The sequence below is a fragment of the Amyelois transitella genome, chromosome 20 (assembly GCF_032362555.1).
Source record: "Amyelois transitella isolate CPQ chromosome 20, ilAmyTran1.1, whole genome shotgun sequence".
NCBI lineage: Eukaryota > Metazoa > Arthropoda > Insecta > Lepidoptera > Pyralidae > Amyelois > Amyelois transitella.
Window position 1 is genome coordinate 622268 of NC_083523.1, and position 17351 is coordinate 639618.

General features: G+C 38.9%; 1 protein-coding gene across 1 annotated transcript in view; it reads right to left on the reverse strand.

The window, feature by feature from the left end:
• LOC106135341 (inverted formin-2) overlaps positions 1-17351 on the reverse strand; it is a 60802-nt gene that overhangs the window by 3198 nt on the left and 40253 nt on the right. The window contains exons 7-22 of the mRNA XM_013335613.2: positions 15265-15403; positions 14392-14571; positions 13275-13401; positions 12294-12487; positions 9614-9718; positions 8632-8792; positions 7611-7799; positions 7319-7445; positions 6590-6742; positions 5374-5571; positions 3889-4011; positions 2966-3089; positions 1935-2063; positions 1083-1223; positions 539-695; positions 7-131 (exon numbers count right to left, since the gene is read on the reverse strand). Coding sequence (XP_013191067.2) covers positions 7-131; positions 539-695; positions 1083-1223; positions 1935-2063; positions 2966-3089; positions 3889-4011; positions 5374-5571; positions 6590-6742; positions 7319-7445; positions 7611-7799; positions 8632-8792; positions 9614-9718; positions 12294-12487; positions 13275-13401; positions 14392-14571; positions 15265-15403 — 2372 coding nt within the window. The remainder of the gene's footprint in view (positions 1-6; positions 132-538; positions 696-1082; positions 1224-1934; positions 2064-2965; positions 3090-3888; positions 4012-5373; positions 5572-6589; positions 6743-7318; positions 7446-7610; positions 7800-8631; positions 8793-9613; positions 9719-12293; positions 12488-13274; positions 13402-14391; positions 14572-15264; positions 15404-17351) is intronic.

The window sequence follows — 17351 nt, forward strand, 5'->3', positions numbered from 1 at the left end:
TCTTACCGGAGTCGTTTTCCAAGGATCGCCTGTTAGCTTGCAGCCGTCTCGCTCTCTCCCTTAACTCTGCATCTCTCTTCTCTTCTACGCTGTTCGCGCGGAGCCAGGATTCTATCTTCTGGCGCCATTCTCTGTGAAAGAAGAATTGTTTGAAATAGTATTTCGTAAAGTCATCATGCGTTCTTAACGCCAAAAGGCATCATCTGTACATATTGGGGCGTACGTTGTTCAACTAGAATCCAAACTGGGATTGTTATCTCCATTAAAGAGTTAAGGCAGAGTCGCTTTATGATATTTCCCGACTTATACATCTTTTCTAAACAGGGACGAACGCTAGAAGGACAAAGACATTATATACACGCTACGCTATCAACCAATAACAGACAGTTTGCTAAATCGCGATATCAAAGTTTAAACGGAGCATAAATACAACTCCCAAATTAACATTGTCTCTGACATCGGAGGAAGATCTTTATTTTGGTAGTGGTTGAGTAAGAAATATGGCTCCCGCTACAATTTTATTCTTATAATTACTTACTTGGGTTTCGGTGGCTCAGGCTGCGCGGCCGCAGACACCGGCGCTCGCGGCGAGGCCGCCCTCTCTCTTTCTCTTTCTGCCTCGCGTTCCCTCTCCCTCTCCCGCTCGGGTATTTCTAGGCGGGCGCGGATTGGTGCTCGACGGGACCAGGAACGGTCTGTGAAATATCATTTTGTTTTGATTTAACGCCATCTAGTGGTATACTAGTAAAATTTTAATAATTTTATAATTATAATTTTGTTGGCTCTGTCTACCCCGCAAGGGATATAGACCTGATTATATGTATGTATGTACTTCTAATTTTATAACTATGCTCAAAGGTTTTCATGACAAAATGGATAGAAGTCTCTCTTTAGCTTCTAGAAGCTAGCCAACAGTCCAAAACAGATTGAAAGGTTAGCCTCTGGGTTGCCTTTCAGTAGTTCTGGGTAGGCTCTGTCTACCCCTTAAGGAAGGAAGATGTGATTATAAGAACGTGTGTATACACCCCTACTATCTTTGTCACGTTTTGATAACAAAGCCATTTTGAAAAGAAAATCGTTACCGAGACTGCCCCAAGCACTCCTCTCTCGTAATTCCGGTGCGGCCGGCGAGGTGTGCCTGAGGAACTCCAGCAGGGTCTCTTCGTCTTCACCACCATTGCTGTTCCTGGACCGGCGGCGAAGACTGCCCGTTGGAGTCACATCTGGAAGGATTTCTTCATGATCAGCAAAAAAATTTTGATAATAAAATTTGGTTAGACCAGGATACTGTACGGGCGACAATTTTTATTTATTTATTTATTTAAACTTCATGCACGTAAAATGTACAACAGGTGGACTTAATGCCACAAGGCATTCTCTGCCAGTGGAACCTTTGGACCAAACTGAACCTTTGGACAAAACCAATTTTGCGATGACATTTCGACGTGAGGCGCAAAGAGAGAAAGTAATTTCGTTTATTTGTAATTTTTTTTTACATACATACATAAAATCACGTCTATAGGCTATTGGCTCTATCTGTATCTTGCGGGATAGACAGAGCCAACACTCTAGAAGAGACTGATGGGCCACATTCAGCTGTTTGACATAATGATAGAATTGAGATTCAAATAGCGACAGGTTGCTAGCCCATCGCCTTAAAAAAAGAACGCCAAGTTTATAAGGGATAGCCCTTAATCGCCTTTTACGGCATCCATGGGAAAGAAATGGAGTAGTCCTATTCTTTTTTGTACTGGTGCCGGGAACCACACGGCAAGTAGGTTTTATAATTTCTTCTTTTTTTTTAAATTATAAAACCAATCTTAACCAATTCTCATAAAACTACCAAGTATAACGGTCAATGGTCCATACCGTGGTCATCTCTAGATAGGTGAGGATGTTACCCGGACCAAGATCAGGAGGAGATGATGTATTACCTGGCGAAGGTGAAGGGTCATGAGGTCGCGACCGCAATGACCTCCGCCCGAGTCCATTGCGGATGTCTAGCAGTAGAGACTCCATCAGTGACTCGCATTCTGACACTGGAGTGCTGCATACACTTCCACCTGTGAACAATTATACTTTTGCAGAGGTTCGTTCGGTAGGAAGCTGCATAAATAGATAGATAGACTCTATTTGACGTCAACCAATGTTGTGAAACAATTCTCTCGTCCACATTCTATTCTAAGTTTGGATAATTGTGAAGTTGACGTTGTTGAAGAAAATGCTGCAGTGCAGTTTGTTACCGCTTCTTCTGCACTGACGCCTTGGAAGCGGCAGTAAACTCAGTTTTAAGTAGTTTATTTGACGTCAAACCAATGTTGTGAAACCAAACATTTTGACAATTACTAAGAGATATGAAGTATCCTATAATAAAGAATAAAAATGTTGAATTTTGAATTTGAATTTAAATTGCATCATAAGAAAAAGAAGAGTGTTATAAAAATTCAAATCAAATCAAATATTTTATTTTCTCTCAAATCTTAAGCAGTAAGTACATTATATGGTTAAGATTAAAAAACAGGTGTCAGAACTAAGTAGAAGCTTGTATCTCAGAAAACCAGCCTCTCAGAAAGCAAGACATTTGTAGTTAACATAACTCATGTAATATTAATGTACAATTAAAAAAACTTTTTGTATATATTATACATTATAGTCTGCTTGACGAGCTGGCCACAATTAGAAGAACTTCAAAAATCAGAAATAGCCTTATCGCAAAAGTCATCTCTTCATCAAGTCATTTGGCACTCTTGAATTTCCCACTAACGCCACGTTGGGGCGAAATCGGGCGGATATTGAGTGAACTAATTAGAATAGAATAGAATAGATTAATTTCAAAATTGGATACAAGGTATCACTTACTTATTGATGTCACATCACTTAAATCTAATTATAACTACTACCGCTTCAAAGCGCATGTGTAGAAGAAGCGACGGAACAAACTAATTAATATTGAGATTGTGTTCACCTTTGAATCTAGCTGCAGCAGCGTCCCTGGCTCGTCTCCTGGCTGCAGCCTGCTCCTCATTGGCTCGACGACGCTCGTTGTCGATAACAGCTGATCGGAACTTGAGGCAGAATGATACGAAGATCTGAAAGCAATTGTCAATGTTATTACTATATATGTTTAATCTATACTAATATTATAAAGCTTAAGAGTTTGTTTGTTTGTACGCGCTAATCTCAGGAACTACTGGTTCAAATTGAAAAAATATGTGTTGAATAGACAATTTATCGAGGAAGGCTTTCGGCTATATCACATCACGCTTCAACTATTAAGAGCGAAGAAATAATGGAAATTGTGAAAAAAAAACGAGGAAAATTATGTACCCTTGAAGGCTTCAATGATGCCCAAAATAAATATTCCACGCGGACGGGTTCGCGGGCACAGCTAGTATTATTATAAAAGAAGGGTTGTAATTTAACAAGCACATAAGAAAAGTAACAATAGAGTTAACATATAAATATCTTCATCACAGGGTTTATAATAAAAATATAATGGAACAGCTAGCTAGGATGTTAGGAATAATATTTTTGTCTCTGGAAGTTTCCACAAGAGGGCAATACCAAATGTTCTAGGTTAAAAAAAAATCACACTAGCATATTAGTCATAATGCCGTGTGGTTCCGGCACCAACCACCGGACCACTCCGTTTCGTTCCCATGGATGTCGTTAAAGGCGACTAATAGGCGAAGGGGTAGGCTTATAAACTTGAGGTTCTTCTTTTGGGCGATGGGCTAGCAACCTGTCACTATTTGAATCTCAATTCTATCATTAAGCCAAATAGCTGAACGTGACCATTCAGTCTTTTCAAGACTGTTGGCTCTGCCTACCCCGCAAAGGATATAGACGTGACCATATGTATGTATGTGGAACCAAAAAGGAACTTACTTTGAAACACTCTTCCAATTTGAACGACACAGGATCCTCGCAGAAGAACTCGGCGAGCTGCTTCCTCATGCTTTCCACTTCTTCCATATCTTTGTTCAGCGCTGACACTTCTTGTTCTGCGACCTGAACAGGATGCATTATAATATTTTAGGTCTCACATTTATTAGATTTATCTTCTTTTGGTGTTTGTTCCAATTGCGTCACCTTGAGGAAGATCTCATGGATTATGTGATGTGGATATTACTAAAAACTTCTTATTGCTGATATAAATATCTTGAGGATAGTTATATCATTGGCGTCTCATATTTATTGTACTTATACGAGTATTTGAAGGGATAGGCTTACAAACTTGGGATTCTTTTTTAGGCGATGGGTTAGCAACCTGTCACTATTTGAATCTCAATTTTATCCATTGTAGCCATTCAGTCTTTTCAAGACTGTTGGCTCTGGCTACCCCGCAAGGGATATAGACGTGACCATATGTATGTATGCAGGTTTAACCGCCACAGTTTGTTGAAATATATTTTTCGTGACTTCGATATTAGGTACTAGCTCTAGTTATTTAATTCTACTTCTTTCTTTTATCATAATGTGTTTTATACCCTCTGCTCGACAGTTTCTGCTGGACTTTTGTAATGTAATAAACTTGCTTGCAAACTTGGGATTCTTTTTTAGGCGATGTGCTAGCAACCTGTCACTATTTGAATCTCAATTCTATCATTAAGCTAAATAGCTGAACGTGGCCATTAAAGGTAAGGCGGCAAGGGATATAGACGTGACCATATGTATGTATGTATGTATGTACATATATTGCTTACGATCCTAAATCAGAAACTTTATATATATATATATATATTATTATTTAATAATTTGAATGCGTTTGATCATAATCAGCCTCGTGGTAAGCAAAATGAAGTCTAAGATGGTACGCGCAATCTCAAATAGTTATATGTATCGGGGGGAAGAGAGACGCGGGAATTCCAAATCACAGCGGTTCGCATGATGAAAGATTTGACGAATCACAAGGTACGAAGGGTGTGGATATAGACCATGCACAGGTGAAATCCCTGCCCACGCCGCGTTATCCGCAATTTGGAATGGTACATGAGGAATTGAATTATGCAATGTCAGTGAACTCTCTCCGAAGTGATGCCTGAAGAAGATACATAGAATCTTCTAAAACGTCTCTCAATAGCATCTTACTTCTTCAAGCTGATACCAGGCAGTACCATCACACAAATTCGCACAGTACATGATGCCTCTAGATTCTAGACTAGATTCTAGACAGACGTGCCAGAAGAGTCTTTGTCTTCTAGAGTCTAGAATCTAGAGGCATCATGTCTTTGTCTTCTAGACTCTAGAAGACAAAGACTCTTCTGGCACGTTTTTCGATAGCACCCAGGTCTTCAAGCTGATACCAGGCAGTACCATCACACAAATGCGAACAGTACTCCTTAAACGAACGGTCCTAAGCTATGTATTTACCTGCAAGAAATCACCCATCTGTTCCTTAATATCCTGCTGCGTATTAGGTTGCTGGATCTCCTTCTTCAGCAGCCCGATCCTGTTAGAAAGAGTCTTGATTTCGTTGTAAATCTGTTCCACGCTCGCTTTGGCTGCCTCTTCTAGGACTCTTGTATCATCAGCGAAGTGGATCAGCTCTTTGTTCTTGCGCTCAGCTTGCTAGAAAGAAAATATAAGAGTTAGGATTTATGATAAATATATTCTGTGGCGTGTCAGTATATTTAAGAGGAATTCATTTTTTTAATTGGGAACAACTTCACTTTTGTTTCTAAATGGGTTAATCCTTTTTGTTTCATTATTTTCGACATTATTATTAAATTAATTCAAAATTCTATCTTTTATTATCTATCTACATACATACATACTTATGGTCACGTCTATATCCCTTGCGGGGTAGACAGAGCCAACAGTCTTGAAAAGACTGACTGGCCACGTTCAGCTATTTGGCTTAATGATAGAATTGAGATTCAAATAGTGACAGGTTGCTAGCCCATCGCCTAAAAAAGAATCCCAAGTTTGTAAGCCTATCCCTTAGTCGCCTTTTATGACATCCATGGGAAAGAGATGGAGTGTTACTATTCTTTTTTGTATCCTCCGGGAACCACACGGTTCCCGGAGAGTCCCCGTGAGTGGCACAAGAGGAGTTCATTTTGTTAAATTGGAACAACTTCACTTTTTTTGTAAAATCTTTGTTTCATTATTAATTTCGACATTTTTATTAATTCAAAATTCTATCTTTTATTATCTATCTACTTAAACAAATTCACAAAACTCGATCCTCACGTAAGTACGATCAAAATTGTCTAGTTTCCAGAGCCACATTTATTTACAACTAGATGCGCTCGCGACTTCGTCCGCGTGGAATAGTTATTTTGGGCATCATTGAAGCCCTCAAGGATGATTAATTTTCCCCCTTTTTTCACATTTTCCATTATTTCTATGTTCCTAAAAGTTGCAGCGTGATGTAATATAGCTTAAGCCTTCCTCGATAAATGGTCTATTCAACACAAAAAGAATTTTCAATTCGAACCAGTAGTTCCTGAGATAAGCGCGTTCAAGCAAATAAACAAACTCTTCAGCTTAATAATATAGATTATCATACTTTACTTACTAAGCCTATTAGTTGTTATTGGAACAGTAATTTAAAAAAAAATAAAAAATCAACGAAACATCTTACCATGGCAACGTAGTGCATAAGAGTGACTCCCGGCTTATTGGCTCTGATGTCGGGCAGTTTATGCAGGGACGCCAGTTTGACTCCCGCGGCGCCACCTGCGTACCCGCCCGCGTTCAAGAAGTTCCCAGATATCAGCACAATGTAGAGGATCTCCTGTAAACGGTCAATCCGAACCCGTTTAAAAACAAGGATAATGTGTCTTATCATGCATGATTGTCTTAAAAAAATTTGCAACCTTTTCATATTTGTAAATGGCCACAAATAAAAAATAAATAAATTATCGAATAACACGAAAATAAAAAAGTGATAATCGTCAGACGATATATAAATTTAATTGATTTGAAAATTTATTTTTTAGATGTTCATTCATATAATCAAGTCTATATACCTTGCAGGGAAGACAGAGTCAGCTGTCTTGAAAGACTGACAGGCCACGTTCAGCTGTTAGACTCGATGATAGAATACATACATACATATAATCACGTCTATATCCCATGCGGGGTAGACAGAGCTAAAAGTCAGACCGATAGGCCATGATCAGCTATTTGGCTTTAAGATAGAATTGACATTCAAATAGTGACTGGATGCTAGCCAATCGCCTAAAAGAAGATTCCCAAGTTTATAAGCCTATCCCTCAGTCGCCTTTTACGACATCCAAAGATATGGAAACGAATATAGGGCAAACAGATAGAGTGGTCCCATTCTATTTAGATGTAATCGAAATTTTACCTGTATAGCTCTAGAGGACATCAGATCATCTCCAGCCACCAGGATAGCGTTGATGGCACTCTCCAAGTAGCCTGCAGTCGATGCCCATTCCTCCTTCAGCAACATGCACTCTATTCTGAGTTTGTAGCTGCAAAAATACCAATTATAAACAGTTATTCCTTGAATATGGTTAGTATATGTCTTACTCGTAATTTAAGTGTCTGGAATCACACGGCACATTCAACTGAAACATTTTTTATATGATTGCTAAAACATTTTCTTCATTTACAATTGAGAAGAGAAGGTTACTCACTTCGGAAGCTGTATCAGCTGCAACAAAAACTTCTCAGCGTTCCCCAGCTTCGTCACATCCCCGGTGAAAGCTTTGAGCATCTCGCATTCATCTATTTCTGGTAAGATCTTGAGGAGACCTCGTAGCTTCTCCGTGCCGATATCGTCGTGAGAACCTTCCCGGATCAGTTGGATAATGTCTTCGTTGGAACTGTAAAAAAATGAGGAATCATTAAAACACATTCTAAAGTCTAGGCTCCGTAAATCTGACTAATTCACGACTGATTTGTTATTTGACGGCCTCTGTGGCGCAGCGGTAGTGCGCTTGTCTGTGACACTGTGACCCGGGTTCGAATCCCGGCCAGGGCATGATGAGAAAAGAACTTTTTCTGATTGGCCTGGATCTTGGATGTTTATGTATATAAGTATTTATTATAAAATATAGTATCGTTGAGTTAGTATCTAGTAACACAAGTCTCGAACTTACTTCGAGGCTAACTCAATCTGTGTGATTTGTCCCGTATATATACATTCGTAAAAGTGGCTTCTTTAACATTTTTTAAACTTCTTTCGTCGAGATTCCTGATATCGATAACCCTTGTAGCGGGAGCGATGATTCGGGCTCGACTGCCACAAAGGGAAGATCTTCCGCCAGGCCAGGTGATGCCTGGGGAACCGCGCGACAGGCGATGTTGAGTCGGAGGTTGTATTAATGCTCCAATCCGTGTAATCTTTGTTTGCGCGATTTAGACTCTTCGCTGTTATTGGCTATAAACGTCACGTGACTTTCTCCAGAAAAGGAAATAGGTTCATAGCTAATACGCTTCAAATTCAGTTGTGGTGTTATACTTAAACAGATAATAAGCAGGTAGAACATACATACATACATATAATCACGTCTATATCCCTTGCGGAGTAGACAGAGCCAACAGCCTTGAAAAGAAAGATAGGCCAATTCAGCTGTTTGGTTTAATGATAGTTTTGAGATTCACAAAAATTAACACTATTGTGAGACTTAAACTAAAAGTAAGTAGCTGAAATACCTTCGGAACTGCTTCAAGAATATATTGACATTCAGACTCCTCTTTCCATCCAGGAGTGTGATCTCCGAAGACTCTTTCCTCGGCTTTCTCTCTCCTGAACTGTCGCAAATAGGGCTTCGACCCAGACGAGGAGACGAGCCAGCAGACCCAGTTGGTTGGACCTGATGGAAGAAATAAATAAAATGGTCATCATTCGATTGTCCTAACATTACGTTATCCTGATTGAAGGTTAAATTTATATGAGGTACCTTCCTGTTTAATAAGAACTTATTTCGTGCTGAGAAATTAGCTTATTGGTGCCGTGTGGTTCCCGGCACCAATAAAAAAAGAATAGGACCACTCCATCTCGTTCCCATGGATGTCGTAAAAGGCGACTAAGGGATAGGCTTATAAACTTGGGATTCTTCTTTTAGGCGATGGGCTAGCAACCCGTCACTATTTGAATCTCAATTCTTTCATAAAGCCAAACAGCTGAACGTGGCCTATCAGTCTTTTCAAGACTGTTGGCTCTGTCTACCCCGTAAGGGATAAAGACGTGATCATATGTATGTATGTATGTAAATTAGCAAATAGCTCATAAAGCATAGTATAAGTATAATCACGTTTATATCCCTTACATACTGATAGGCCACATTCAGGTGTTTGGCTTAATGATAAGAGTTGAGATATGTCATATAGCATTGAATACAAAAATACAACTAAATCATATATCGAGTCATAAACTACGCTACCTATATTGGGAGAACGCCAAGACACTCAGTAAAAGTTTAAAATGCCTTTGGTATGATGGATATTACACAGTACCTCTGACTCATGATCATAATATCATCATCATCACCTCAGCAGCAAAATGGCTACATCGGGATATGGGCATCTTTAAAGATTTCCACTTTGACCGGAGTAACAATGTTAACCCAGCGTCATCTTTAAATGTGATAAATTATTGTCCCAAATGTAAGAAAGAATTGTGCAATGATTTTACCTGTTGACAGAACAGCCCCTCCATTTCAGACCAGTCAAGTTCTGTTTTTGGCGAATGCTTGTGACTGGACGCCACTATAGACCAGATGTTGTTCTGTCCGATGACCTGGAAATATATCGTACATTTATACATATCCCTTGCGGAATAGACAGAGTCAACAGTCTTGAAAAAGACTGAAAGACCACGTTGAGCTGTATGGCTTCATGATGGAATTGAGTTTCAATTTGTGACAGGTTGCTAGTCCACCGTCTACAAGAGGAATCCCTAGTCTATAAGTGTAACCCTTTGTCGCCTTCCACGACATCCATGGGATAAGGAGTGGTTATATTCTGAAATGCCGGAAACCCCACGGCATGGCAACATCTCAAATGTCACACGCCACCAAGCCTATCACAGCGTGTATGCTCCCAGCCAACACAGTATAGCTGTATAAATTTTGCGTAAAAGCAATATTTTAACTTTAAGCTGGATAAAGTATTTGTATAACTTCTGTGTAAGCGCTTATACAGGTGATATTCAAGCATTTTGGGCACAAAATATCTTGCTTCAATTTGGTTAACAGTTGATTAATAGCCACATAGCAGCTGAATAAATGTACGACACACTGAATATCTTCTGCATAAATTCTGATTTTTCTTTAGTTCAGAAATTATACATCTTTTATGCAGTTGTTAATTTGTGAGTTCAGATATTCAAATGATATACAAAATTCCGATCTTTGGAGTTTTACAAAGAAATTATGCAAGTAAAAAGTATTTTTCATTGTGACGGGATTAATTTGTGTCACTTAGTTCAAAATATTGTAAATGGTCGCCGATCACGTCTTCAAAAATTTGATAAGTGAATGATTTCATACATTTTAAGTAAGTTTAAGGTGAATTATATAAACGCATGGCACTTTACTGTGAATTATCAACATGATCATTATACATTTTTTGAGCGCCTCAAAATAAAGCTACATTTTAAAAGGTAAACAAATGTGAAATAATATTTAAATTAAATGATCTTTACTTTTTATCAAATGTCAGTATACATACATACATACATATGATCACGTCTTTATCCCTTACGGGGTAGACAGAGCCAACAGTCTTGAAAAGACTGAGTGGCCACGTTCAGCTGTTTGGCTTAATGATAGAATTGAGATTCAAATAGTGACAGGTTGCTAGCCCATCGCCTAAAAGAAGAATCCCAAATTTATAAGCCTATCAAATGTCAGTCCCAGCAAGTAATGAGAATCAAATTTTGTATAACTGATAATGTTTCCTATTCACTAAGCAAAGTGTTTCATAAGATAAATGTTGAGGATTTATAAAAATAGGTTTATGTCGAACGTTAGTTAATGGCGGAAGGCGGCATATTGTTGATTTTGTCACAAAATGGTGAAATATCTGGATAGGAACATACGATATCTTCAACTAATCAGTTATTTGCTGCTTAAGATACCCACATTTGTAACTGATATTGTTTTAAGTTTAACATAAAGACAATTGTATGCTTATAGCGCTATAAGTTTGGTAAAACAAGGAGTTTATTTTCAATTTTGCAGAAGTTAGCTGTGTTAAGAAGAAAACATTTTAATTATTCAGCATCTGAATAAATCAGTACAATTTCTTACACTATACAGCTTAAAGAAAGTATTAAATACAATTGTACGCTTATAGCGCTATAAGTTTGGTAAAACAAGGAGTTTATTTTCAATTTTGCAGAAGTTAGCTGTGTAAAGAAGAAAATATCTAAATTATTCAGCATCTGAATAAATTAGTACCATTTCGTACACTATACAGCCTAAAGAAAGTATTTCGTCTAATATTCAGCGTTTTGCTGTTTAACTGCTTTGCTTTCAAATTTTATACAGGTCAATGCAAAAATTTCAGCTAATGTGCAGATAATAGCTGTTTCAATTACTTTTATTTGAATATCTCTTGTTTAGCAGATACTACTCTTGATTATTATTCAGCTTGAAAAAATAACGCGAACTTTATGCAGAATTTAGTAAGCTTACAACATTATTTTAATTTAAGAACTCTCTTATTTAAAATTAAGCCATAACGACAGCTGTAATACATAATTATTAGATTGACACTGCTTATTGTGGTATATTTTCGCTATTATCTGGCTTATGTGTTGACTGGGCTAAATCGCGCAAGCAAAGATTTCACGGATTGAAGCATATATACATCCGACACAACATCGTCTGTCGTGCGGTTCCCAGACATAACACGTAGCCTGGTGGAAGATCTTCCCTTTGTGGCGGTCGAGCCCGCTTCTGCACAAATTATCGTAATGTCCAAGGGAGATATTTGGTCACCCATCTCATACTTGACCACTGTAAAAACATCAACTGTTGACCACACCACATACATACATACATACATACATACGGTCACATTTATATCCCTTGTGGGTTAGACAGAGCCAATAGTCTTGAAAAGACTGATAGGCCACGCTCAGCTATTTGGATTAATGATAGAATTGAGATTCAAATTGTGACAGGTTGCTAGCCCATCGCCTTAAAAAAGAATCCTAAGTTTGTAAGCCTATCCCTTAGTCGCCTTTTACGACATCCATGGGAAAGAGATAGAGTGGCCCTATTCTTTTTTGTATTGTTGCCGGGAACCACACGACAATTACAGATTCCTCAAACTGGGATACAGTCAAAAGAACAGTCGTTACGCACTTTGCTGTTTGGTATTTTGTTCCAATTGATAGTCTTCATCTTGGTCTTCGGTAATGGCGTCTCCTGTTGGGGCAGTTTGATATCCGGCAGCGGGGAGGGGGAGGGGGGAGCGGGCGCGGGCGGCGGGAGGCTGGGGGGAGCGGGCGCTCGTGGTGGGGGCGGAATCATCATAGCTGGTGGTGGCGGTGGTATTGCTGGAACAAAAAAGCACGTTTACCTCGTTGACCAAGTGATATGCACAACCAATTGTGCCATACTAGATAAGTGTTCCTAATGGAAGTAAACCTAAGAAAAAAATATTATTCTACTTCCTACTACTATTATAAAGGCGAAAGTTTGTATGGATGTATGGATGTTTGATACACTTTCACGCAAAAACTACTGAACCGATTACTGTGAAATTTGGTATGTAAGTAGCTGAAGACCCAGAATAACATATAGGCTACTTTTTATCTCGGAGTTCCCGCGGGATTGATAGGGTTTCTATGCGGCAAAGTCGCGGGCGGCCTCTAGTTCATAATATTCGTAATAATGTTCACAGTTTCTCGTATGAGTTTTCTCTTTGGTATTCTGACATTATGAGCAATTTTGTTGAATATATTTAGCTGTTTTGAAGGCAGAATAATCACAAATATAGGTACAGTGGGCCGTACAGAAAAATATACTATCTAAGATACGGATACCGTACGCAGTGGGTATAATTTTCTATGTTTTTCATTGTACTTCAATAAGTTTATGATAACGTCGTCGTACGTATTATTGAAAGTTTTTTTTTGAAAGTTTCTTTTATATTTGTTTTTTATGATTTAATTGATACCCAAAAATTAATACTAGGTATATTTGTACTAGGTACTAAACCTAGTAATCGTTAAAAAAAAAGAAAATGTTGCACCTTGTTAATTTCGCATACAGTCAGGCTTAACTTCATCTGAATAAATTTGATTAATCAACCAAAACAAAAGGCATTACACCATGATATACCTGAAGGCGGCGCAGGCGCAGGTGCCGGCGGTGGCGGCGGCGGTGGAGGGGATAGCGCTCGCTGCAAACTCTGCTTTCTACCACCCCCTGATATATCTCTATGTTGACAAGTGCAGCCTACTTTAGCCTGAAAAAAGGTACTGATTACGCTAAGGGAAAACATCGCGACGAAACCTGCACATTCAGGCAACTGGATGTATAACCAACCATGTTCGATCCAATACGGGTTAGGTTCCCCTGCAAAGGTTGCGGAGGTCATGGGAGTCGCTTCATGTAAAAACCTGACTCGCCCAATCCAGGATCAATGGTCAAAGATACCTTTAGGAATGCTTTGTTGGTTTGGTTATGTAGAGAGGATGGATAAAAGCAAGTTGACTAAGGAATATATGCTAAAAGAAAAGTCTCAATAGGAACAATGGAAAGGTTTGGACAGACGATCGTACCTTGATCAAATCGGGGTCAGAATAGCCAAAGGTCAGGTCAAGAGTACCCTAAACCGAAGGGCTTGCATGAAGAGGGTGATGAATTTGGATGAAGCCAAAAAAGTATGCAGAGATCTCCATCCATCTTTAAGCCATTCAACTGAACGTTAGCTTTCGGTCTTTGTAAGATCATTCTACCCCGCTCTAGTTACCCCGTAAGGGATGAAGACGTGATTTTATATATGTATCTGTATGTATGAAGTAGTATGTATGTATGTCTGTCACTATTTGAATCACAATTCTATCATTAAGCCAAACAGCTGAACGTGGCCTATTGGTCTTTTGAAGACTGTTGGCTCCGTCTACCCCATAAGGAATATAGACGTGATTATATTTATACATACATATGGTCACGTCTATATCCCTTGTGGGGTAGACAGAGCCAACAGTCTCGAAAAGACTGATAGGCCACGTACAGCTGTTTGGCTTTAAGATAGAATTGAGATTCAAATAGTGACAGGTTGCTAGCCCATCGCCTTAAAGAAGAATCCCAAGTTTAATAGTATATCCCTTAGTCGCCTTTTACGACATCCATGGGAAAGTGATGGAGTGGTCCTAATATTTTTTCTTTTGGTGCCGGAAACCATACGGCTTTATTTATGTATGTTGTACAATTTATTTATAATTTATCTTACCTGAACGCTAGGTGCTCTGAGCAGTTTGGCGGCGTCTTCCCTACTCTCCAGCAAGGTGGCTCTATGGACCAAGGTCTCCGCTGTGTCCCACACGATATCGCTGACTGGCTCCTTGGGGTCAATGCGGAGCAGGTGCTGCAGGATGCTGAGGAACGGGATCTCTTGGGGAGTGTCTGAGACCTGGATGCAGGGATCGTGAAATTAGTTTGCTTGAAAATTTATTTGAGGATTGTCTTGGTGTTAAATTAAACCATTGAATAGAATAGAATATATTTATTTAAGGTATCACTTATTGACGTCACATCTCTAAAATCTAATTATAACTACTACTGCTTCCAAAGCGCAGGTGTAGAAGAAGCGGCGGAACAAACTACTCTGCAGAATTAACATAAAAATGTGCAGTCTTTTTTGAACCGCGCTGTCAAGGTTTCGTTCTAAACAGGTTCACTGATATCAGACAATCTTGTCAACTTTTTACTCATACCATTTTTTTTATTCATGACAATAACAGTTTAGATATATAATCTTTGCAGACTTCGTTGATGTTAACGTTTCAGTGTAGTTTGTGCCGTCACTTTTTCTATACACACATACATACATATGGTCACGTCTATATCCCATGCGGGGTAGACAGAGCCAACAATCTTGTAAAGACTAATAGGCCACGTTCAGCTGTTTGACTTTAAGACAGAATTGTGATTCAAATAGTGACAGGTTGCTAGCCCATCGCCTAAAAGAAGAATCCCAAGTTTATAAGCCTACCCCTTAGTCGCCTTTTACGACATCCATGGGAAAGAGATGGAGTGGTCCTATTTCTTTTTTCTATAGGTGCCGGGAACCACACGTCACCTGGTTACAGCTAATATCTTTTACCTGTTTGAGAATAGCATAGAAGACATCTAGATGAGAGTTGAGGTTGATTCCCCCGGGACCCTGCGCTTCGTCGCTCTCCCGCTGCTCCTCGAAGACGTCCAGCTGGACCCCCAGGTCTGGGTGGCTGACCGCTTCATGTCTGAAAGGTATTACAATAAATATAAATAAATAAATATATACGGGACAAATTACACAGATTGAGTTAGCCTCGAAGTATGTTCGAGACTTGTGTTACGAGATACTAACTCAACGATACTATCTTAATCTATATATATAAAAATAAATTGCTGTTCGTTAGTCTCGCTAAAACTCGAGAACGGCTGAACGGATTTATCTTATCTTGGTCTTGAATTATTCGTGGAGGTCTACGGAAGATTTAAAAGGTGAGAAAAATTCTCCGCTAGTATTTTAAAATAAATACTTATATAGATAAACATCCAAGACCCATGCCAATCAGAAAAAGTTCTTTTCTCATCACGCCCTGACCAGGATTCGAACCCGGGACCTCCGGTGTCACAGGCAAGCGCACTACCGCTGCGCCACAGAGACCGTATTGTTTGGTTATTATTGGTAAGGTACCTTTATGTATAAGTTTGTATGTCAACTGTTAGAATATGGCAACACAAATAATCTTCTTATGGTGGCATTATAAGTTTTAATTTTTATAATTTTACGGTTGGCTGCATTGTTATGGTAGAACACTTACTGTATATCATGAAATGTGTATCGTTTAGCTCCAATAAAACAAAGTTAATTAAAAGCAAATAAAACAGTTTTATTCATTAGTTTGTACATCTACTAATACATAATAAATGTTTGCAACATCCGAAAGGGTAAATATGAAGATCTGGTAAACATATAAATTTAAGACATTGTTGTACTCATATTATGCAAATAAAAGTTTGAATTATTAAACTGATACAAGATCAAACTTATAGACATGTACCCAAATTTATACATACATACATATAGTCACGTCTTTATCCCTCGCGGGGTAGACACGAGCCAATGATCTTGAAAAAACTGATAGGCTACGTTCGGCCGTTTGGCTTAATGATAGAATTGAGATTCAAATAGTGACAGGTTGCTAGCCCATCGCTTAAAAGAATTATCGTATGTAAAAGCCTATCCCTTAGTCGCCTTCTACGACATCCGTGGGAAAGAGATGGAGTGGTTCTATTCTTTTTTCTATTGGTGCCGGGAAACATACACGGCTCGCCTTAAAATAAGAGTGATTAGCTACTATATTCTTTTTCTAATACCTACTGCAATCTGCCATTTTTCTTAATTTCGACAAATCGTCATCATTCTCACTCAACTTTGTAAGAAACTTGTTCCGAAACAAAACAAGATCTTGTTCTTATTTCTGTTCAGAGACCAACAACCTTTAAGACCTTGATTTGGCTAAATTATCTCGCTCATCAATTTAGTTTAACGAACTGGTGATTGGAAGAGGATCAGCACAAATCGATACAAAAAGACATCAGACCGATACATTGAGCTCATTTATTTGGGGGAGACGACGTTTTTCGATACTTTAATTCTGTAGCGATATCTCTACACCACGAGTCACAAAAACAAAATCACGCGACGCTATCAGTCATAAACAGCGACAAGTCTAAATCGCGCAAGCAAAGATTTCATCACGTCCGCTACAATTCTTTTGTTTATTTGCAATTAGATTTTTACTTAGGTATTTTCATTAAATTCATACGTACATATATGTATATTATCATGTCTACATCCCTTGCGAGGTAGACAGAGTTGACAGTCTTGAAAAGACTGAAAGACCACGTTCAGCTGCTAGGCTTAACATGGAATTAAGATTCAAATAGTGACAGGTTGCTAAAACATCGCTTACAAGAAGAATCGCAACTTTATTAGCTTCCCCTTAGTCGCCTTTGCATGGAAAAGATAACGAGTTGTCCTATTCTGCCGGGAACCACACGGCTCTAGGCTATTTTAAAGATATAATCTGGGCTATTTTAAAGGAATACTAATCTCGAGACGGCCTCTGTGGCGCAGTGGTAGTAGGTACGCTTGTCTGTGACACCGGAGGTCCCAGGTGCGAATCCCGGCCAGGGCAT